The sequence below is a fragment of the Schistocerca nitens genome, chromosome 2, assembly GCF_023898315.1.
Source record: "Schistocerca nitens isolate TAMUIC-IGC-003100 chromosome 2, iqSchNite1.1, whole genome shotgun sequence".
In the NCBI taxonomy this organism is placed as follows: Eukaryota; Metazoa; Arthropoda; class Insecta; order Orthoptera; family Acrididae; genus Schistocerca; species Schistocerca nitens.
In genome coordinates, this window is record NC_064615.1 from 330,238,147 (window position 1) to 330,261,668 (window position 23,522).

At 42.7% G+C, this 23,522-nt stretch overlaps 1 protein-coding gene across 1 annotated transcript in view; it reads left to right on the forward strand.

The window, feature by feature from the left end:
• The window catches only part of LOC126235012 (protein Wnt-8b-like), a 92,241-nt gene that overhangs the window by 18,460 nt on the left and 50,259 nt on the right, over positions 1 to 23,522 (forward strand). The window contains exon 2 of the mRNA XM_049943747.1: positions 13,367 to 13,534. Coding sequence (XP_049799704.1) covers positions 13,367 to 13,534 — 168 coding nt within the window. The remainder of the gene's footprint in view (positions 1 to 13,366; positions 13,535 to 23,522) is intronic.

Sequence of the window (23,522 nt, forward strand, 5' to 3'; positions counted from 1 at the left end):
GTAAAAGACAATGCACACAGACGTAGTGGATTTCCATGCAGTCTTGAAGAAGTAGTGTTGTCCTTCCAACGGAAAGACAGTGCTGACTCGACATGCAGACAGGTAATGGGCCACAACAGAGCAAACCCACAGCGGAGTCAGTCGAAGTTTTGAAGAGTATTGGTGGGTAGGTCATCACAGAGCAGACCCACTGCAGTCCTGGTAGAGATTATGGTATTGGTGGGCCACCAGAGGTGCAGACCCACTGCAGTCCTTGTAGAAATAATGGTCCTGGTGAGTTAGCAAAGACGCAGACCCACTGTAGTCCTTGTAGAGATAAAGGTACTGGTGGGTCATCAAAGATGCAGACCCACTGTAGTCCTTGTAGAGATGGCCAGCAGCCATCTGCTGCGACTGTGCAGGTGCACAATCACCATCGAAGAGTCTTGCGGATAATGTAGCAAGTCCATAACCACCACTTGTGCACTCACAAAGTTTTTGAATTGTCCTGAGAACCAGCAATGCTGTTAACCAGTCCCTTGCTGAATTATTAACACACGTGCAAACACTAACAGTCCCTACTTTTCACATATTGTCCATATACTATGACCAATAGAAACGTGTGCAGTGAAATGTAACTTACAAGTTACCCAATTTGACGAACCGGTGTCAATTACAATTTTATAACATAAGAATACAATTACAAAGATATAAAATACATCATTAAGGAACATAACAATACAGATAACACTTGCAGTAATACAGGCTTTACAAAAGAATAAAAATGTATACATCAGTGTTACATAAATAATGACATAAGCACATACATAAAAGATCAGAATAACCCTCGAAACATCAACTTCACACATGAGCAACAAAACAGAACAGATAAATAATGTCTAACATCTCTACAAAGAAAATAACACATTATTAATGCCAATTATATTTGAGGATAACAGCATTCCTCATCATAGTGAATGTAGCTTAGTATTAGAAGAAGAAAAAAATTCTATGAAACTACACAGAGACAGGAAGAAAACAAATACACAAGGGTACACAAACACATAGTGGGATAACACAAAAGGAAAGGACAGGGTTTGTTTTCAGTGTATCATTTGGTACTGCAGTCCAACGCAAAACTTCATTCTGTAGACCTTTCGTCTTATTTCAACCTTTGCTTCCACCAAAAAAAATCCTATTCAAGCATGCTTTCTGTATATATATGTTCACATATTTCTTACCTCATTATTTATTTTCCATTATCTTACTTCATCATTTATTTCCAAGAAAATCCTACCTAAACCTCTTGTCCCTAAAACCTACTTTTTTGTTCATATCGTCTTTCAAAATACTGTTTTGGCCAAACCATTTTCTTATAGATTTTCAATGTATTTCTTCCAATTCATCACAACTTGTTCTCTTATATAGTCTACCCCCTCTTAAGCTAACTTAAATCTACTGAGCTCAGATATATATACCAAGGGACGAGGCAATGCAGCATCACATAAAACAATTAATATAAACAGCAATAAAAAAAACGCAGATTTGCGAAGCAAGCAGCATTAAGAAATTAGCAAAGCAGTTGTAATATTACAACTAATCTAAGGCAATGTGCAGCAAACAATAAAAATAAATCATTAGTAAAACTGGCTTAACAGCGTAATACAAAGTCAAATTCAGTAACATTATGCCTGGCAAACAGCAGAAGCAAAAGCAATAAATTATATCTAAACATGACAACGCTCAAGCAGAAAAATACTACAGTAAAGACAACAATGCAGATAAGGGAAATGTATAATCACATCTTAATGTCTAAGTAATTAAAGTGGTGCACCACAAGAAGTTATTCTACCAAAAAAAATTACCCAGTAGTTGAAAAGAAAATTCCGTATGCAATTCCTGTGAAGGGAAATATCTTTTTATGCTCCTTCGTTTTTTTGAATAGATCATAAAATTATTTACTGGATCTGGAGACAGAAAATATTTATATTAGTACATCTATAAAATTTTATTTTAACCAGTGCTGCAGTGCAGCTAGAAACTAGATATTAAACAAAATGAGTAAATAAATACATAAACCAAGCCATATGGCATTTCTCTCAATTCTCGTAGATAGACACTTGTCCTAATCAGGTGTGCAGATGTAAGAATGTTTCCAAGTTATTATTAGCGTCTCGTATTTACGATGCTTTCTACAAAGGAACGTCAATAGCGAGGATAATGGCCTCCCCTTTTTTTTTCTACCTGTGCCACTGGAAGGCTAATGGCTTTTTTTTTTTTTTTCGGGCCGCTGTCGCCCAGGTGGGTGCCCGCGACACATAACTTTCGTACGGAAATATTTACGACAGCAGTTTCCGTTACAGTGGCAGTCTTATATAAAAAAAAATTCACAGGTTGAGAATTTGCGTTACCAATCTGTAGAAACAAAATCCTATAAATATAAGTGTCCAAAAAAAATATTCGTCAGCATTGTGATACAGTCACGCATTTACACAAATTTCATAACTCTTAAAGTACGATTCTTGGTTTCCAACATACTTCTTCACAAGTCAGAGGCCCTAAATCACTATTCATTACTCCTTACCTTATTACACATATACAAATTCGTCGACGCTTCTTCAATACTTCATCATAAGATACATAGCATAATCAAATTCCTCATATAGCATCAGCTTCTTTATCATAAACATACCGCAACAGCGTAATACACATCGTCATCATAACATCATAAAACCTCAGCCAAATCTCAAAATCGTCGTAGCTTCCTGGAATAATTTCAAAACCCTAAAAAATATTCTCTGCTCATTTCAATAGTGTCATCTACCTCAAACGTACCTTAAAAATCATGATCTCATACCAAATACATCATTCAAAGCTCTCATAGTATCACAATGGTTCCGAAAAAATATGAACAGTTTACAAAGTACAGACAAAATACAATTTCATAAGTGTGAAGGTATCCAACTGTGTAATTGCGTAAACATCTGTCACTGACGTAGTAAGAAAAAATGTTTGTCTCTCAGTTAAATGATCTGATAGCTGTGTAATTCTGTGTTAGAGAAATATGGTACCGATGTGTAAAGTTGTATAAGCAAATACCATATTAGCTAGGGCTCCTTGTGCGTGCCAAACACATGGTACACAAAGTAAGCGTGTACCCCCCTGAGGATTAATGTAATTATACCTTCAGGTGTTACAGATTACAGCAATGGGGTATTGTAGCGCTAAACTGTGCGTCATGTTGTAAGATAATCTCTGTGGAACTGTCATAGTTATCGTTCTCTGTAAGCAAAGTTCTGCAGAAGTCAATGTACTTACCTCATGATAAACAAAAGTGAAATGCTTTGCGTATAGATATCTTAGTTATTACGTTTATTGTTGTGATGAAGAAAGTACTGTGCTGTGACGTATTGTTGTGCCACGGACAAGGCTGTCTCATTGTAGCTATACCACAAAAGTTAAATACTAAAACATGTTTTTCTTTCCATAAGAATTCAGACAGCTGTGCAGATATAAAACAGATACACCGCAAAAGCAACATTGTAAAGTGTCACTCATTAGTAGCGTCGTGATAAAACCGTGTAGTTGTCACATAAACTAACCACTGTGTCGTCTGGTATCTCACAGAAAGTACTTTAAATCCCGAATGTATTTTCAAGTAAACCAAAATTAAAATCTCATTAGTAGTACTGGTAAATGTTCTAAGTATGTGAGCCCTATAGTCGTTACGTAATCGTGCAACTAACAAGCAAGAATGTACAAATACAACAACACTGTGTCGTCTATTCACAATAACAATGCATTCGTAATTTTTGTTGAAATAAGTTCTGTTGGTTCTTGACTGGATATTTAACTTCAAACATTGTTGCATGTTAACAGTTTCTTAAGTCTGACAAAGCATACTAGAAATGTGAAGTGAAAAGTTTTATGGCAAAGACAAAGTTAAAAAGCAGATTATTTTTCAATAAACGGTTTTACATGTGATATGTGGTGTAAACCTTTACTCTTCCTAGTGCACAGAGTTTCAACTTCAAAGCAATTATCATGTTGTATACATCGGTAAAGAATGCTAAAATTTTTCTCAAGGCTAGCGTCTTATATTATTTTTCTCGGAGCCAGCGGGCGCACGCGGCTGCCTGCTGTGCGAGTCATTGTCTGTCTCTTTGTTGGCGCGCGTCGTTATTGGGGTTTGGAGACCTAACTTCTACAAATTCACCGTGACGAGAGGGCCCTGCCCTGTTTAAATCCCGCCAGTTCTGATGCAATTCAGGTCTGTCGTTACGATCACATCGTCTGTCGTCATGTCGGTAGTTTACATAGTTTCTTTCTTGTCGGTCATGTGGTGGAGAATTTCTTCCTGAATCGTACCTGCGCTCTGAACTGTTGCGTCTGAAGTTATTCTGTCTCCCTTGATAATAATAATTGTTTTGGTTCCCATATTGTCTGTTTCTCTGATTGTCTCTGTGATAGTCATTACCGCGGAGAGGTGATCTTTCCCTGTAATTATTACTACTCTGCCAACGGTTGTTATACGGGTGGTGTCTGTTTCGGTCACGATTTGTGTTGTGAGAATAGCCTTGTCGCGTCCAGTTATTATTTCTTTCATCGCGGAATTGCGACGGATGTGATCTGTAATTGTTGTGCTCCTGCGTTCCGCGATTGTCAGTGTCAATTTCCAGTTCTTGTAACAGTCCCTGAAAAGCTTCAATGTCGTCTTTGCAACGTCCTGCTAAAATAATATGCCGTAAATGTTCAGGTAATTTGATTAAGCAAATTCGGATGAGTTCTGAGGGGCTGTATGGGTCTGAAAGATACTGATTCTTACGCAACATGTCTTCAAAATATTTCATAATACTGGAAAATTCAGATTGTTCGAAACGTTTCATCATTATGATGCTATGTTTTACTCGGTCTTGTGTGGCTTGAGACCAATATGCTGAGAGGAAGGCATGATAAAAATCTCCTTCACTGTGACAATCATGAATGACCGATCGCATTCTTACAGCTGGTTCATTCTCTAAGTAGCCACACATAAATTCTAATCTGTGCTCTAACGACCAGTTGGGAGGAAAACAATGAGAGAATTGATGGAGCCATGCTTGTGGATGAATGTCATTGCCAGAATTCTTAAATGTTTTGAATTTACGTGTAGTAATGAACAGCTTATAGTCAAAATCCTCGTGTCGACGAGTCGCATATCGGTCATTGTTACGTTGTTTCTGTGATTCCATCTCAAAATTCGGTGTGCCTTGCCAATTTCTTTCATAATTTCCGAAATGCGCTGTGTTATTATTTTGTGGTTGTTCCATATTTCTAAGTCCCTCTTCCTGTATTGGAGCGTGAGTGTCCTCTGAAATACGTAATTCTTGTATTACCTGTGTCAGCTGATCTTGTACTTCCCGGATTTCTACTTGGTGTTGCGTATTAATTTGATTCAGATTTTGTTTCAGTTTCCTAATTTGTTCGCTCTCTTCTGTGTCATTAAAGACTACCGGTTTTGTGTCATTCAGATTATCATTTACCTTCGTAGATAAATTATTTAGCTGATCCGAAAGTTCAACTACTTTCTCTGATAATGTACTAATTTCCTCCATGTGTCTTTCTACTGTGTCCTTTAAGTTTTCCTGGGTTTTTGCAAGTTGCATAACCGAATTGGTAGATGCAACTGAGTCAATTTTTGCTTGCAAGGTCTCATGATTTTCATGAACAATAATTTGCAGTTCTTTTATGGCTGCTTCGTGATTCTGTAATGCATTTTCATGCCGCGAAAAAATAGGTTGAAAATGCTCACAAATTTGTGTTTTTACATCATTACAGACTTTTTGACATTTCGATTCAATGTTATGTAACTCGGTAGTTAAATCTTCACGTGTTTGTTCAAGCTTATTTTCCACTAACTTTTGAAGCTTTTGTTCCATTGCGTCTAACTGTTGCTGTGTTTGTCTCTGGTGTTGTTCCATTGTGTCTAATTTTTCAAGCTTTTGCTGTGTTTGTCTCTGATTTTGTTCCATTGTGTCTAATTTTCGAAGATTTTGTCCCATTGCGTCTAACTGTTGCTGTGTTTGACTCTGATTTTGTTTCATTTGCTGCATTAATTGCAATAATAATGTGTTAGTGTCTGGAATCTGTTCCTCTACACTTTTCGGCAGTGCATTTGCACCGGCAACATTCACATTTTGACAAGCAGAAAATGTGTCTTGACTCATTTGAGAAAACGGTGAGGACCCAAAACCTGAATCTACAGTATTTGCAAAATTGTGTCCTGTCATTCCCGATTCCTGAGGCGAGCTGTTGCCGACCGATCGATCGATAATGCTTCCCTCTACACTAATTGTTTCACTGTCCACGCCATTGTTTGCTGCCCGCTCCATTTCCCTATGCACAATTACCAAATTATTACTTTGAACATCAGTTAATTCATTACTCGGTGGCGCTAACACACTGCTTTCGTTTTCGCTGTCATTTCTCAATTTACTTTGGAGCCTAGTGTTACGTTTTTCACACGCCATTATTGTCACAATATTTCACACGACAACACAGAAAAACACAATTTGAAGAGCAAAAATAGGGGAACACATTAACATAGCACTGAAAATAATATTTAGTTAATTGCAAGCGCAGCTGCGAAATACTTGCTACAAATCTACATGCATGCCACAACTGTTTTACTGTACAACAATGAAAGACTGCAACTACAAAGGAAATTCTCTACAATTACGCGCTAGCAATGAACAAAAGCTACACTAATTACACAAACTACAAGAAAAAATCAGAAGATTCCAGTGAGGTATCCTCGGCTAAGTGTCGACATATGAAACGTCCCCTTTGAAGAATTATACACGACTGTGCTTAAACTGACACACAGTATTTTTAGCGCAACGCAATCTGACTTTCAAAATTCCCTACAAAAGAATGGCCCTGACTAACATTAAACTATACCTTTCACAAATCACTTACCTCACAAAAATCTTCGCTGCTCAAGCTACTGCAATACAGCGAGCGCCACTACTGCCAGCTAAATAAAAGATTCAAACTATGGAAGGCACTAACTACTGATAGGGATAGTTAGCAAATGAAAGATATTAATAGAGAACAAACAATGTATTTACCTTGATATCATCATATATAAAGCAGTTCATGACAAATTTCAAAACTCCGCCATCTCTCTCCCCACATCCACCACTGCTGGCGGCTCACCTCCAACTGCCCAACGCTACGCGCTGTTCACAACCAGCTGCCTAACACTACAATGGCGAGTATTACAACAATGCAAAGCAGCCACAGACTGCACACAGCACAGCCAGTGATTTTCATACAGAGGTGGCGTTACTAATAAAAAAACCTAAACAGCCTACTTACAAAGTGTTGCTTGACTGAGAGTGCTACTCATACATTCATTTACCAAGTATTTCTAGCCTTAAATAATAAAATATCGCCAGCTGGTATTTCTTGTGACCTTTCCCGAAGTCTTTAGATTGCGTGGATCATATTATACTCTTGGGAAACCTAAGTTTTATGAAATTGATGGCTTTAGACACAGCTTGTTTGAATCATACCTATGAAACAAAATGCAAAGCATCGCGGTGAATAAGTCAAACAATATTGGAAAGGTAGAAAATTTTATTGGCTGAGGAGAAATCACTTAAGGAGGTCCCAAAGGTTTCGATTTTGGGTCCACTCCTATTCTTTATATACGTGAAAGACCTCCCACTTCACATTCAAAAACCGGAATTGGTAATTATTGCAGGCGACGCTAGTGTTATAATAAATCCCATTAGACAGAAAGCAACAGAAGAGATCGTTAATGATGTTTTTGAACTAGTTGTTAAGTGGACTTCTGAAAGTGGATTCTCTCTAAATTTTGAGAAAATAGACTATACTCAGTTCTGTAAAGCAAATAGTCGTACCAACAATTGATGTAGCACATGAACAGAAGTCAGTAAATAGGGTAGAATGCTCCAAATTGTTATATTAGTGAAAACTTGAAAAGGAGGAATCATACTACTGAGCTTCTCAAACAATTAGGTTTATCTACTTTTGTTCGTTGTGTAATCGCTTTTCTTGGGAACAAACTAATCAACCTCCTCACATATTTTGCAATTGTCCTGTTGTTTAGCTGCACAGTCAGAAGAGATACACTGTCGGAAAAAAATCGCAACACGAAGAAGATTTGTGCGGCATAAACGAAAATTGGTTGGTGTGTTTCCACAACTTAAAGATGATATGTACTCAAATTTCACGTCAGTCATATACGACTGGCCCTGTCACTATGACGGTTCAAATCAGGTTTGCCGTAAATACTCGCTGTAACGGTCGGGAGGGTTAGTTACCTTTGAGATTGGACGCGGTGAGCTGTACTTAGTCAAGAACGCCTTTAAGACGACAAAGACACCATTATCAACACCTCACTGAATTAAAACGAGGTCGTGTAAGAAGTAGTATGATCCTTCTGCGATGCTGAAGAGACACTTGGCAGGAATGTAGCCACTGTACATGATTGCTGGCAGCAGTGGTCACGAGAATGTACGGTCACAAGAAGACTGGGCTCGAACGGGCCGGTGGCACTGCCGAGAGGGAAGACCATCCTGATAGGCTTATGGCTCTGGCGCATCGCACTGCATCTGCAGCAGCAATCTGACAAGGGAACCTCCCCATCGCAACCCCCTCAGATTTGGTTATAAGTTGGCACAGTGGATAGGCCTTGAAAAACTGAACACAGATCAATCGAGAAAACAGGAAGAAGTTGTGTGGAACTATGAAAAAAATAAGCAAAATATGCATACTGAGTAGTCCAAGGCAAGATAGGCAATTTCAACGACGGTATGAGCTTAGGAGCGCCGTGGTCCCGTGGTTAGCGTGAGCAGCTGCGGAGCGAGAGGTCCTTGGTTCAAATCTTCCCTCGAGAGAAAAGTTTAATTTTTTATTTTCAGACAATTATTATCTGACAAACTCTTATGTTTCCATCACTTTTTGGGAGTGATTATCACATACACAAGAAAAACTAAATCGGGCAAGGTAGAAGAATCTTTTTACCCATTCGCCAAGTGCGCAAGCTAGGTGGGTCGACAACATATTCCTGTCATGTGATGCACAGGCCGTCACCAGTGTCGTATAGAATATATCAGACGTGTTTTCCTGTGGAGGAATCGGTTGACCCATGACCTTGCGATCAAATGTTTTCGGTTCCCATTGGAGAGGCACGTCCTTTCGTCTACTAATCGCACGGTTTTGCGGTGCTGTCGCAAAACAGACACTAAACTTATTACAGTGAACAGAGACGTCAATGAACGAACGGACAGATCATAATTTCGCGATTATAAAAAAATTAAAATTTTCACTCAAGGGAAGACTTGGACCGAGGACCCCTCGTTCCGCAGCTGCTCACTCTAACCACGGGACTACGGCGCTCCTGTGCACACATCATCCTTGATGTTACCTATCTTGCGCATGGACTACTCAGTTTGTATATTTTGCATATTTTTTTCATAGTTCCACACAACTTCTTCCTGTTCTGTCGATTGATCTGTGTTCAGTTTTTCAAGGCCTATCCACTGTGCCAACTTATAACTAAATCTGAGGGGGGTGCGATGGGGAGGTTCCCTTGTGAGTAGCAGTTGCCAGCACAGTGACACGACGAAAGTGACACAACGAACTGTTACAAATCGGTTACTTCAAGGACAGCTCCGAGCCAGACGCCCTGCAGCGTGCATTACGGCGACCCCAAACCACCGGCATTTGGAACTTCAGTGATGCCAGGCGAGGCTTCACTTGAGGGCACGATGGAGGTCTGTTGTGTTTTCTCATGAAAGCCGGTTCAGTCTCGGTGCCATTGATGGCTGTGTGTTGGTTAGAAGGAGACAAATTTAGGGCCTACGACGAACCTGTCAGCATGCTAGACACACTGGACCAACCCCTGGAGTTATGGTCTGGGGTGGTTATCCCAGACACCCTGACTACAAATTTTAACGTCAGTCTGGTGAATCGACCTGTTGTGCTGCCATTCGTGAGCTGCCATTTATTCAAGGCAAACGCGATGTTTATCATTTATTCTGAACATTTCCACAAAGAACGATAAACCATTTTATTCGACAATGAACTCGAAGTTTTCACCAATCGGAGATATAATGTCTTTACTTAGGAGTGCTGTATTTTGGCAAACCGCTATGAAGTAGTCACGCTCCAGTCTCCCTTCACCCTCTAAGGTAATTTTACACACTTCTTCTTTCAGTCCGATTTTGAGCCGAGGAAGTGATCGGGAGTGGACGAGCGCTAATTTTTTGGGACGCCATGATTATTACTGAAAGAGCTTTGGGAATAATAGATCTCTTTTCAACAGAAAAGCTAGAACAATTTTTGCTGGTTAAAATTCAAAGCATGTGGAATTGTTAAACACTACACTTTCCCAAATTTCCTCTTTTAAGTATGCATCTGTCACTTCTTGCATTGTAAGAAAGATCGTTTTCAGTATTGGTTCAAATGGCTCTGAGCACTATGGGACTCAACTGCTGAGGTCATAAGTCCCCTAGAACTTAGAACTACTTAAACCTAACTAACCTAAGGACATCACACACATCCATGCCCGAGGCAGGATTCGAACCTGCGACCGTAGCAGTCACGCGGCTCCGGATTGAGCGCCTAGAACCGCTAGACCACCGCGGCCGGCGTTTTCAGTATTAAAGAATGTCTTCACATGCCAAATGCATGTGCTTAAATGAGGAGAATTTGGGTTGTTAATAATTTACCAAATGGCGTTTAGTGCCTGTAGTCTCCAGAGAGATGTTCGTCTCGTCTTTGATGCAGCTCTTTTCATTTAAGCAGAGGGGCTGCGTCTTTAAGGGATTGGAATCTGTCAGGAAAAGAAGGTATTCAGGAGGAATGGGCTGTTGGGTATAGTAGGGGGCCAGCCACAGCATTTGCCTGATTGAAAGTAGGTAGCCACAGGAAACCATTTTCAAGATTGCAAGCGAATGGATTAAAACTACCTCGCCTCCCGAATCCAGGGACTACCAGTTCAGCGGCTCTACATGCAGAGCTACCCGAAGTCGATGGAGAATTCGGGAAGCCGTTGTGGCCGTGCGGTTCTAGGCGCTTCAGTCTGGAACCGCGTGACCGCTACGGTCGCAAGTTCGAATCCTGCCTCGGGCAGCAGCTCGTGGTCGTGCGGTAGCGTTCTCGCTTCCCGCGCCCGGGTTCCCGGGTTCGATTCCCGGCGGGGTCAGGGATTTTCTCTGCCTCGTGATGATTGGGTGTTGTGTGATGTCCTTAGGTTAGTTAGGTTTAAGTAGTTCTAGTTCTAGGAGACTGATGACCATAGATGTTAAGTCCCATAGTGCTCAGAGCCATTTGAACCAACCTGCCTCGGGCATGGATGTATGTGATGTCCTTAGGTTAGTTAGGTTTAAGTAGTTCTAAGTTCTAGGGGAGTGATGACCAAAGATGTTAAGTCCCATAGTGCTCAGAGCCAGCCAATTCGGAAAACCTGGTTGTTGTAAGTTGTTTTAAAGCAACAAAAAATGCATTACAACAGAAGATTGATTTCTGACATTTCATGTCTTTCCTTTAATTGTGTATTATTTTGGCTTCAGTTATTATAGTATTACAAGAGCGTAAATAGATATTGGACGAAAGTGGGAGAGAGGGACGCAGAGCGCAGTTGGCTCGGACGAATTCAGGGAGCCAGCCGAAAAAAAAACTTTTAGACACGAACTATAGAATGTGCTTCCATCACAGACCCCTTCCATTACCCACAATCTCTTCTCCACCATTATTTCATAACTGAGTACCGACCGGGTGACCAGATTGGACAATATTTTGTCATTTGGGCTACTAAGGATAGGATATCGAGCAATTTTTTTTTTAATGGAACCGTCGCAGTTTGGGCGATGTTTTTGTTCATTAACGCGATTTTTGAGCTACAGAGACAAATCCCAGCGGATTTCTATGCCCTGATTTTAGTTTAATCTTATTTGTAATTATGATATTTACCGCTTCGCAGCCTTGGTAAATACTAAAATATTGCAACCCCAAATAACGACTCACGTAACTAACGAGAAGGTACTGAACGGAATTGGGGAGAAGAGGAATTTGTGGCACAACTTGACTAGAAGAAGGGATAGGTTGGTAGGACATGTTCTGAGGCATCAAGGGATCACCAATTATTAGTATTGGAGGGCAGGGTGAAGGGTAAAAATCGTAGAGGGAGACCAAGAGATGAATACACTAAGCAGATTCAGAAGGACGTATATTGCAGTAGGTACTTTGAGATGAAGAAGCTTGCGCAGGATAGGGTAGCATGGAGAGCTGAATCAAACCAGTCTCTGGACTGAAGACCACAACAACAACAACAACAGATAGTTAATTAGGCTGTTATAGTAGAACGTACATATTTTTAATTTACCATAACGCTAGCGGACGAATCAAAGTCAGTTTTTCTCTTCTTCTTGGCAGAAAGTTATCCAAAGTTGGAAACTATCACAATCGGAAAGAGCACAAAAAAATAAACGGTATCAAATTCAAAAATGGTTCAAATGGCTCTGAGCGCTAAGGGACTTAACATCTGAGGTCATCAGTCCCCTAGACTTAGAAACTACTTAAAACTAAGTAACCTAAGGACATCACACACATCCATGCCCGAGGCAGATTCGAACCTGTGACCGTAGCGGTCGAGCGGTTCTGGACTGAAGCGCCTAGAACCGCTCGGCCACAATGAACGGTAGAACTTATATTAAATTGAACAGCAAGAGAGAACTGAACTGATTAAGAAAACAATAGCTGAACTCAAGCAAGGCCAACAAATGGTCTTCGCTAAAACGTGATTGGGCGATAGCCCATCACTTTTACGTTGTATGATTGAAAATCAAAATATCTTTCAATTTGACAACACGGCAGTTAGGTCACCCGTAATTTCATTTCGGTGATACGACGTCTCGTATGCATCTTCAGGGCATCTTGGCATCTTTAGGGTCCAAATTCTTTGACATGTTTCGAATTGTGTTCGAAAATTTGTTGTGTCAAAATGTTCCTGAAAATGTGCATTTTAGCATAAACTGTGTATTTGTACATAAACATGCTCCAGAACCACACACCCAGTACTGGAAACAGTAAGCTACTTTTCGATTTATCACAGTTTTATAAACTTATGTTTCATGATGTGGCATTTTGTGATATAACAATGTGATTTTGCACGGCCCAGCATTAAACGAAATGAAAAGTTGATGTAGAGCGTCAAAGCACCTGAATATGAGCCCCTGGAGCTCGAAGAGCATTATACATTTGAATCAAAACAGTTTTTCTTGCTTTTTTACGGGATTTATCAAACCACCTTCTCACTGTCTCGGCCTTCTGCAGTCACAGTGCGTACGGGTGTGAGCACGCTGTTGTGCTGCAGGCGAGACGCCTTTACAGCAGTGCGTGTGTTTGTGTGTGTGCAGGAGCGGCCGCCGCTGAGCCTGCAGCTGGCGGAGAGCGTGTCTCTGGGGGCGCGGCTCGCGCTCTCACACTGCCAGCAGCTGTTCCGCTGGAGGCCCTGGAACTGCCCGGCCGCCGACTTCAGCCTGTGAGTAGCGCACGCCCACGACGCCCTCTCACTCACCCTCGCTATCTGTAATATCTCAGTAGTACCTGCGTAATAGGTATTTAAGAATATCGCGTTGTACCAAATAGTGTTACGCAACTAAATCAGCACCTGAAGAACTGAAACTTATGAACACAAAGACGGAAGGGACTATTTTGATGAAAGAGAAATAACGTCAGCCACATGACAGCACTGAAATAATTCGATGGTGACAAATGAAAATTTGTTCTGGACTGGGGATCGACCTCGGATTTCCCACTTTACGCAGGTGCTCGCCTTTACCGTTTGGCTATCCAAGCTTATTTTCCATCAAACTCATATTCCCAAAGCTGTGAGGCGCCTGTCGTGAAGCGCCGGGGGCCAAATGTCTGCCGGCCGCATATTTCAAACGCCCGCGGATACTCTCGAAACGCGGCAGGGCCAAGAGGTCAGCAAGCAAACCATCAGAGGGCGCCGCCAGTGGCCACGCCAAAATGGCAATCGTTGTGCACAGCTAGAGCATCGGCGTGCGCCGATCGGGAGTATGTTCTGCTTCCGCGACCTAGTAAGTTCAAATGGTCCAAATGGCTCTGAGAACTACGGGACCACATCTGAGGTCATCAGTCCCCCGCGACCTAGCCAAGCAGGCAGTCGGAAACATGTAGTACTCCACATATCGAGGATTTAAGCTCGTGCCGCCGGCCGTGGTGGCCGAGCGGTTCTAGGCGCTTCAGTCCGGAACCGTGCGACTGCTACGGTCACAGGTTCGAATCCTGCCTCGGGCAGATGTGTGTGATGTCCTTAGCTTAGTTAGGCTTAAGTAGTTCTAAGTTCTAGGGGACTGATGACCTCAGATGTTAAGTCCCATAGTGCTCAGAGCCGTTCGTCTAAGCTCGTGCAGGAGCAGCAGAAAGAGTGACATCACCAGCGCGCAACCGATGAACTTCGCCAGAGTCGCCGTCACTGTCGCATTCAGTCCGCTATCCTCCTCTGCTCCGCAACCAGGACTCTGCCGGCTCAGTGCGTCTGGACTTTGTCATCGATTCGGTGATTGTAACAAGGAACATAAACTTTTTCATGACTCATGCTCTGCACAGAGCGTTCACGACGAGTGTGCTTCACAGTGGCTTGTCGGAACTTTACCTTTTGTTCTAACAATTATATCATCCAGCAAGGGATTTCATTATTTGTTTTCCAATAATTGACGTTTTGAAAGACTGCGTTGTTTACTACAGTGTTCAAGAATAGTTCTGCTTGCTACAGTAAATTTCTGAAAAAATGTTTAATTTCTATGATGTTTATTGATTAATTTTGAAAGACACTTAAAGAAGCATTTTTTGTGGTGTTGTTAATATTTAGCTAAAGGCTCAGAGCTGTGGGCATTTAGCGTAGCTGATACCTCACAACAAGAGTTGGGATAATTTTAAGGAAAAACACATGGAAGGTGGACCCACATATTTCGTCATTTGTTGTTTCATGGAATACACTTTATTGCCTAACAACAATCATTATGATAACAAATTAAAAACCTTGTCAAAAAAATAACAGTGCTCACAAGAACAGGATCAATTAATTAATAAGAAACTGTAACAATTTACACCAGTAAGAACAAGGCTTGGAAACAGGAACATACATTCCCCAAATACAAGTAAGAAGTCACACCAACTAGGTGTGGCTGCAAATGGATTCCACAAACTGAATTTTACCAGTAAAATTAATTAGAAATGAGTGCCACTAAATGTTCTAACAATTCCCGTGCATGGATAACACCTTAAACAAATAGTCAACGCCCACCCAAAATACGGAAAGGATGACAAGTCACACCACTGATTGTGGCTGTTTGAAAGCCCTTAACAATCTATAACACTTAATAAAATCCGTTAAGCAATAAAATATACCATATCCCAAAATACAAGATAAGCTGTGAAGGCATACAATTTAAAATGTGACTCCCAGCTGGTTCACACCAGCAGAAAAATTGACAATTACTCTTAAATAAATATACAGTTCCCCCAAAATACAAGAAAAGCTGGCAAATACAGCAGGCGGCTATCACATCCGACAGGCAACAAGCAGGCAAATTTTACAATGAATGGCGTTAGCTAATGGCTGTGGATAGAAGGGAAAAACTCAACAGTTCATACTCGTAACTAAAAGGCTTTAAAACCTAACAGGCTCCGGAACTAGCAACAATATTGGAAGGTTTAAACGAATAGATAAAACGTAGGTATAGTGTTGAGGAATTTCGGGCTTGCAGGACACTCTTCAAAGCTTATGTGCTTGCTGAATTCACAATATTGAATAGATCAGGAGTTCTGGATTAACTGGCGACACTCCCTGTGCCACGTATCAAACGATCAAATTTACTTAACTTGAGCCAACACGAGGCAGCTGGTAGAGAAGTCAAATTGCGGGCCAACCTGGACGTTGTGCAGCGATGGAAGTGTCGCCGCAGTAGAAAGAAAACACGTCTCTGCTCCAGGCTCAGTGAACAGGAACGCTTAGTCCACTGCTAAACCTACCCTGCCAACATACATCAGAAGGGAACAGGAATCTTCCCAAATAAGGCTACAGACGAGAATGTCTAGGATGTAGGTAATATTAACTTCCTCCAAAAGCGACTATACATACAAGTTGCAAGGTTAACAATCCTTAAAATTAATTGAAAATTAACTAACTGAAATATCAGCGCCTGCAAGTCTGGTTACCAGGGCATACTCATCTATAAAAGGGTGCCTTGCCTTCGACACAGACTATGTTACAATTTCAATTCCATCAACCCAATTTGTAATAGAGAACACTCATACACTTGCACGGAATATAGCCTGGTGCAACAAACCGTCATCAGTTACACTGACCGATGACCACGCGCACAATCACTCGGAGACGCGTTAATAAGACAGGTCAAGTTCCACATTAACACAGACGTGGCCTTAGGATTCCAAGCAGGGTCGTTATTGCCTCCAATCCGTACAGGCGGTCTTCGAGGTGCGGTAAAATTTAAGCTTGGAGAATTGGCCGGGAACTTGCCGACCAGGTTGCACGTGGCGTCCACTGCTCTTCCCGCAACTCACCGCTATCGATCCTTAATCCAGCCAGCAAGGCTGGCCTTCAACCGATTTAACCACTCACAGCCTCTGGGAATCCATACTCGACAGCCGGAGTCCCCAAACCAACAACTTGCCAGCCACGCGCCCTCCAGCTAACTGCCAGTATCAGGGCCCGCCAAAAACCCGTAACACACGCCTTGACCAAAGACCCTAGCTCCCGACATATGATCAGGTTCGATATCTGCAGCACAAATAATCAGTGGTGCCAGCAGAACTCCGTGCCCGCCAAGATTAAAGCCACTACGGCTCAATAGTGGTGTCAATAAAGATTTTTTCAGTTTAGATTCCATGTATCAGTTACGTCGGACATGTATCCGACTTGTCTCCCACTGATTCCGTAGCGTACACCCTCCCTCCGTCCCCCCGCCCCCCCCCCCTCCCCGCAATCCACCATTATCATCGTTCATATTACTTAACATGATTCCTGCAGTGACGTGCCATTAAGGTGTATGTATGCTACGGAAGTGTACTATGAACCACTTCGGATAGTGGCCTTTGAATTGCTTCATTGCCCTCGTGCGGCCGGAGTCGGTATTTCCCTTTCATCATATATAGATGATACGTGTATACTGTGTACACCTGCAGAATCATGAATGTGTGGTATCTGTTCTTTCAGATACATCCGAAAGAACACGTACCACACTATTTTTTAACCCTGCTGTTGTCTTTGGGTTCTTATGACTTAGAAAGGAGTTTGTTCTTCCATAACGTTTTTATGTGTGAACTTTAGCCCTCCAAAGTTGATGGCTATGTTTTCCTATACATTCTACATAGCTTGAGCATCAAATAGAAATATCCGTTCTTCTCCTGAATTGTTATACTTGTGTCCCTTACGTTTACATGACACGTCTGTTTAGAATTTCACAGCATGTACAAACATTCGTATAAAATTTTATATCTGTGTCTGAGATATATGCATAATGGTTTTTTTTGTAACAATGCTGCTCTTTGCTTGCTTATTGTTGAAATGTATGACGTTACACAACAATGTAGGTCGGTTATTACGTTCACATTGTCAAAGCAGTATCGCTACCAGTGATGTTTCTTCAACTGTTTGGTGCGGACGCAGTTCAGGTATCTAGCTTTCTAATTCCTGTGCGGCTACCATGACAGAACGATTTCCTTCTGACGAGCAGTTGGAAGTATTAGTAAATGCATCTGGCTGTGAGGAAAATGTTTCTCGAGAAGAAAATCACACCAGTAACGACAGCTTCTGAATCATAAGTCAGTTCAGATACTGATACCTGACGTGACAGTGTGCAAGCGGTGCAGGTGGCTCAGACAAAAGACAAACATACTGTAGCATGCGGAACTCATAACTTTTTCCAGAACTTGGTCCAGTGTAACTGATATAAAATCGTCTTTTCAAGCCCTTTTGAGCGATAATATTCAGAATACTATGATGGAAATGACTAATATTGAGACTCAAAAAGTTCATATTGATAGCTGGGAAGAATTAAATCAAAGTATGCTTGCAGCCTGCATTATTTTGTTATTACTGAGTCGTGCATGTACACTGAAGCTCCAAAGAAACTGGTAAAGGCATGCGTATTCAAATACAGAGATATTTAAAGGGCAGATACGGCACTGCGGTCGCCAGCGCCTATATAAGACAAAAAGTGTCTGTCGCAGTTGTTAGATCGGTTACTGCTGCTACATTGGCAGGTTATCAAGATGTAAGTGAGTTTGAACGTGGTGTTACAGTCAGCGCACGAGCGATGGCACACAGTATCTCCGACGTAGCGATGAGTTGGGCATTTTCCCGCACGACCATTTCACGAGTGTTCTGTGAATATAAGGAATCAGCAAAACTTCAAATCTCCGACATTGCTGCAGTCGGAAACAGATCCTGCAAGAACGGGGCCAACGACGACTGAAGAGAATCGTTCAACCTGACAGAAGTGAAACCCTTCCGCAAATTGCTGCAGATTTCAGTGCTGGGCCATCAGCAAGTGTCAGCGTGCGAATCATCCGAAGAAACATTATAGGTATGGAGTTTCGGAGCCGAAGGCCCGCTCGTGTACCCTTGATGACTGCACGACACCAAGCTTTACGCCTCTCCTAGGCCAGTCAAGACAAGCATTGGACTGTTGATGACTGGAAACATATTGCCTGGTCAGACATGGACTGACCAAAAAAGTGAAGCACCCAGAACACATGGTCGGATGTCAATGTGACTCTGTATATGTACATACCTTTGGTGAGACCATAAATAAATGATTAGAGTTGCAATTGAGAGGTAGAATAGCTTGTTTAGTGTTGTTACCGGGCCTGGTACGGTATATAAAGGCCATGTCCAGCATCGTATATTGAGTGACCACTGTGTTACAACCCCCCGAGCTCAGGGGTTGAAATAAGTCAGAACGTTCGAGAGGTATAGTTTGGGAGAGAGGGATGACTCACGCTGAAGCCTGCAGAGAAACACAGGCAAGAGTGTAACGACTTTATTGCATCGAAGGAAGCCGGCTTGCGTTGAACTCGGCGATGGCGCTACGCAATGTACGTGGGCCAGCGCCAACGCATATGCCAGAATCTGCAGCGACAGCATCTGGTTGCCCAGCCTTGCGGATGTAGCGTTCCTGCTCTCGCCACGGCTTAAGTGGCCCGGAACACAGCTGACTGCTCCCTCAAGCAGACTCGTGGACCCCATGTAGAGCGCGAGAGGGAAGCAACTGATCGCTGTCTTTCTGGTGAGCATTAGCAGAGCAGCTCGGTCAGTGTCCGCAGACAGCTCTGCACCCGAGAGGCCGCGAGTTCACGCCACAGCCCCACCCCTGCGGATGGCAGCTTGCAGTCCACCGGACGATGTCACCCAGAGAGCGGAGGCCAGCAGCCCTCTCGCTCCTCGTGCCGGTGCAGCTCGAAGGTACGACGCGCTCCGCCACAGCAATGAAGCGTCCGTGCAGTGGAGGTTGGAGGTAGCTTCAGTGGACCGGTTGGCTGGTGATATCCATCACCAAAATGTCGTCGTGCTTGGCCTGTAACTTACATAATCGTCATTCTCTCTAGTTCTAGGCGTGGCCAAAATGGAGACATGGCTGCCTCCGGGCTCACTTATTTACACGCCTTATCCCTAAGCCTCTGACGAAGTTCCTCTGGAGGGAACAAGTGGAGTGCCCTTTAATAATTCCAACGTCATTAATTCCTCAGCTCGCTTCGGCCCCTACTCACTCAGATGTTTAGGACGGATGGAAGGGACGGAGCATCTAGTGACATTATACTGAGTGCACTATCCGAAAATTACCCCGAGCAATTAAACAGAGAACCGACACGTGGAGATAACATCTTGGACCTACTGATAACAAACAGACCCGAACTTTTCGACTCTGTAAGTGCAGAACAGGGAATCAGTGATCATAAGGCCGTTGCAGCATTCCTGAATATGGAAGTTAATAGGAATATAAAAAAAAGGGAGGAAGGTTTATCTCTTTAGCATGAGTAATAGAAGGCAGATTTCAGACTACCTAACAGATCAAAACGAAAATTTCTGTTCCGACACTGACAATGTTGAGTGTTTATGGAAAAAGTTTAAGGCAATCGTAAAATGCGTTTTAGACAGGTACGTGCCGAGTAAAACTGTGAGGGACGGGAAAAACCCACCGTGGTTCAACAACAAAGTTAGGAAAATACTGCGAAAGTAAAGAGATCTTCACTCCAAGTTTAAACGCAGCCAAAACCTCTCAGACAAACAGAAGCTAAACGATGTCAAAGTTAGCGTAAGGAGGGCTATGCGTGAAGCGTTCAGTGAATTCGAAAGTAAAATTCTGTGTACCGACTTGACAGAAAATCCTAGGAAGTTCTGGTCTTACGTTAAATCAGTAAGTGGCTCGAAACAGCATATCCAGACACTCCGGGATGATGATGGCATTGAAACAGAGGATGACACGCGTAAAGCTGAAATACTAAACACCTTTTTCCAAAGCTGTTTCACAGAGGAAGACCGCACTGCAGTTCCTTCTCTACATCCTCGCACAATCGAAAAAATGACTGACATCGAAATAAGTGTCCAAGGAATAGAAAAGCAACTGGAATCACTCAACAGAGGAAAGTCCACTGGACCTGACGGGATACCAATTCGATTCTACACAGAGTATGCGAAAGAACTTGCCCCCCTTCTAACAGCCGTGTACCGCAAGTCTCTAGAGGAACGGAAGGTTCCAAATGATTGGAACAGAGCACAGGTAGTCCCAGTCTTCAAGAAGGGTCGTCGAGCAGATGCGCAGAACTATTGACCTATATCTCTGACGTCGAACTGTTGTAGAATTTTAGAACATGTTTTTTGCTCGAGTATCATGTCGTTTTTGGAAACCCAGAATCTACTATGTAGGAATCAACATGGATTCCAGAAACAGCGATCGTGTGAGACCCAACTCGCTTTATTTGTTCATGAGACCTAGAAAATATTAGATACAGGCTCCCAGGTAGATGCTATTTTCCTTGACTTCCGGAAGGCGTTCGATACAGTTCCGCACTGTCGCCTGATAAACAAAGTAAGAGCCTACGGAATATCAGACCAGCTGTGTGGCTGGATTGAAGAGTTTTTAGCAAACAGAACACAGCATGTTGTTATCAGTGGAGAGACGTCTACAGACGTTAAGGTAACCTCTGGCGTGCCACAGGGGAGTGTTATGGGACCATTGCTTTTCACAATATATATAAATGACCTAGTAGATAGTGTCGGAAGTTCCATGCGACTTTTCGCGGATGATGCTGTAGTATACAGAGAAGTTGCAGCATTAGAAAATTGTAGCGAAATGCAGGAAGATCTGCAGCGGATAGGCACTTGGTGCAGGGAGTGGCAACTGACCCTTAACATAGACAAATGTAATGTATTGCGAATACATAGAAAGAAGGATCCTTTATCGTATGATTATATGATAGCGGAACAAACACTCGTAGCAGTTACTTCCGTAAAATATCTGGGAGTATGCGTGCGGAACGATTTGAAGTGGAATGATCATATAAAATTAATGGTTGGTAAGGCGGGTACCAGGTTGAGATTCATTGGGAGAGTCCTTAGAAAATGTAGTCCATTAACATAGGAGGTGGCTTACAAAACACTCGTTCGACCTATACTTGAGTATTGCTCATCAGTGTGGGATCCGTACCAGATCAGGTTGACGGAGGAGATAGAGAAGATCCAAAGAAGAGCGGCGCGTTTCGTCACAGGGTTATTTGGTAACCGTGATAGCGTTACGGAGATGTTTAGCAAACTCAAGTGGCAGACTCTGCAAGAGAGGCGCTCTGCATCGCGGTGTAGCTTGCTGTCCAGGTTTCGAGAGGGTGCGTTTCTGAATGAGGTATCGAATATATTGCTTCCCCCTACTTATACCTCCCGAGGAGATCACGAATATAAAATTAGAGAGATTCGAGCGCGCACGGAGGCTTTCAGACAGTCGTTCTTCCCCGCGAACCATACGCGACTGGAACAGAAAAGGGAGGTAATGACAGTGGCACGTAAAGTGCCCTCCGCCACACACCGTTGGGTGGCTTGCGGAGTATAAATGTAGATGTAGATGTAGATGTCAGCAGGTACTGTTGTAACTTTAACAGATAGGTTCTTCACAGCATGTCTGTACCATGCACTGCCCTGTTCATTTCACATCATGTGACCGCAGGGCCATGCCTTCTACCCTGCAAGCGATGTCGTAAACCTGCCTCGTAGAATCGTTTGCAAAATATCAACATCGCCCGCACCTGCGATCCGATGTGCTAGCTATAGCTGGAAGCCAATACCTGTACGAAATTGACAAGAATTCCCCCAAATCCACGCCTGTACTTATTCGTGGTGCAACAACTGTGAAGGAAATGAAGATGTCAATGAGACAGCGTTATCAGCAGTTGTCAGAGTTTGATATGAGCCTTATTGTGGGCTCCATTGAGATGCCTAGTCGAATTGTGCAACATCCAAATTTGTTGGGTGTTTGGATGTAGCAGTGGTCTGATGTTGGATGGCATGGGAATTTGAGGGCAGGCACACTCGTCGTCGAGGTTCTGCTCGACCACACGTGACCACCCTACAAGACGATTGCCGCACTGTACACCAAACACATCGTAACCTTGGCAGCTGCCCCTGCCAGCCGAGAACAACAAATGGACTCCCTGCAGTAATTAGACTGTCGTTAACAGCAAACACAAATGGCTGCGTTTGGAATAATGCCATGACCAGGAAGTATGGACTGCTGATGAACAGCGTTAGATTGCGTAGAGCAATGAATCGTGTTTCTGCACTACCATCGTTTACCACCATTGGGGAGTATGGTAGCGATATGGGGAGAAGTCGCATTTTTGCTGCGTTTTGGAGGGAGACAACGGTGCTACTGCAAACAGCATGGTCTGGAGAGCCATTGGGTGTGCCTTCATATGACGGTTGGTACTGATTAAGGGTACTTTGACAGCACCCGTGGTACATCACGAATATCCTGCAGCCTCATGTGTTATCTCTCATGCAACAGTATCGTGGCGAAATTTTTCAACAGGACATTGCTCCTGTACATATGGCACTTATCTCCACGAACTGCTTGCGTGATACAACGGAAAAACAGCCAAAGTTGCACGTTTTACTTTTAATTACTTGATGAGTAGTTTTGGGTTGGTACCCATTTTCAAATTATCCACATAGTCAAAATGGTATTTCCCAATATATAAAAACCGCGCCAAGACAACAAACATGTACGTATAAAAGAGTGCGAATCGACAGTTACAGATATGAGATGTTGAGGTGCTCCCAGGATCAGCAAGATCCCCAGATCTCTCTCCAATAGAACAAGTATGGCACAAACTGTTCCAGTGGCTGTGGCCAGGATCTCAGGGACTAGTTGAGGCAGCTGTGGGCCAGTTTGCTTCAGGAGTGGATCCAATGGCTTTGTGATACACCACAC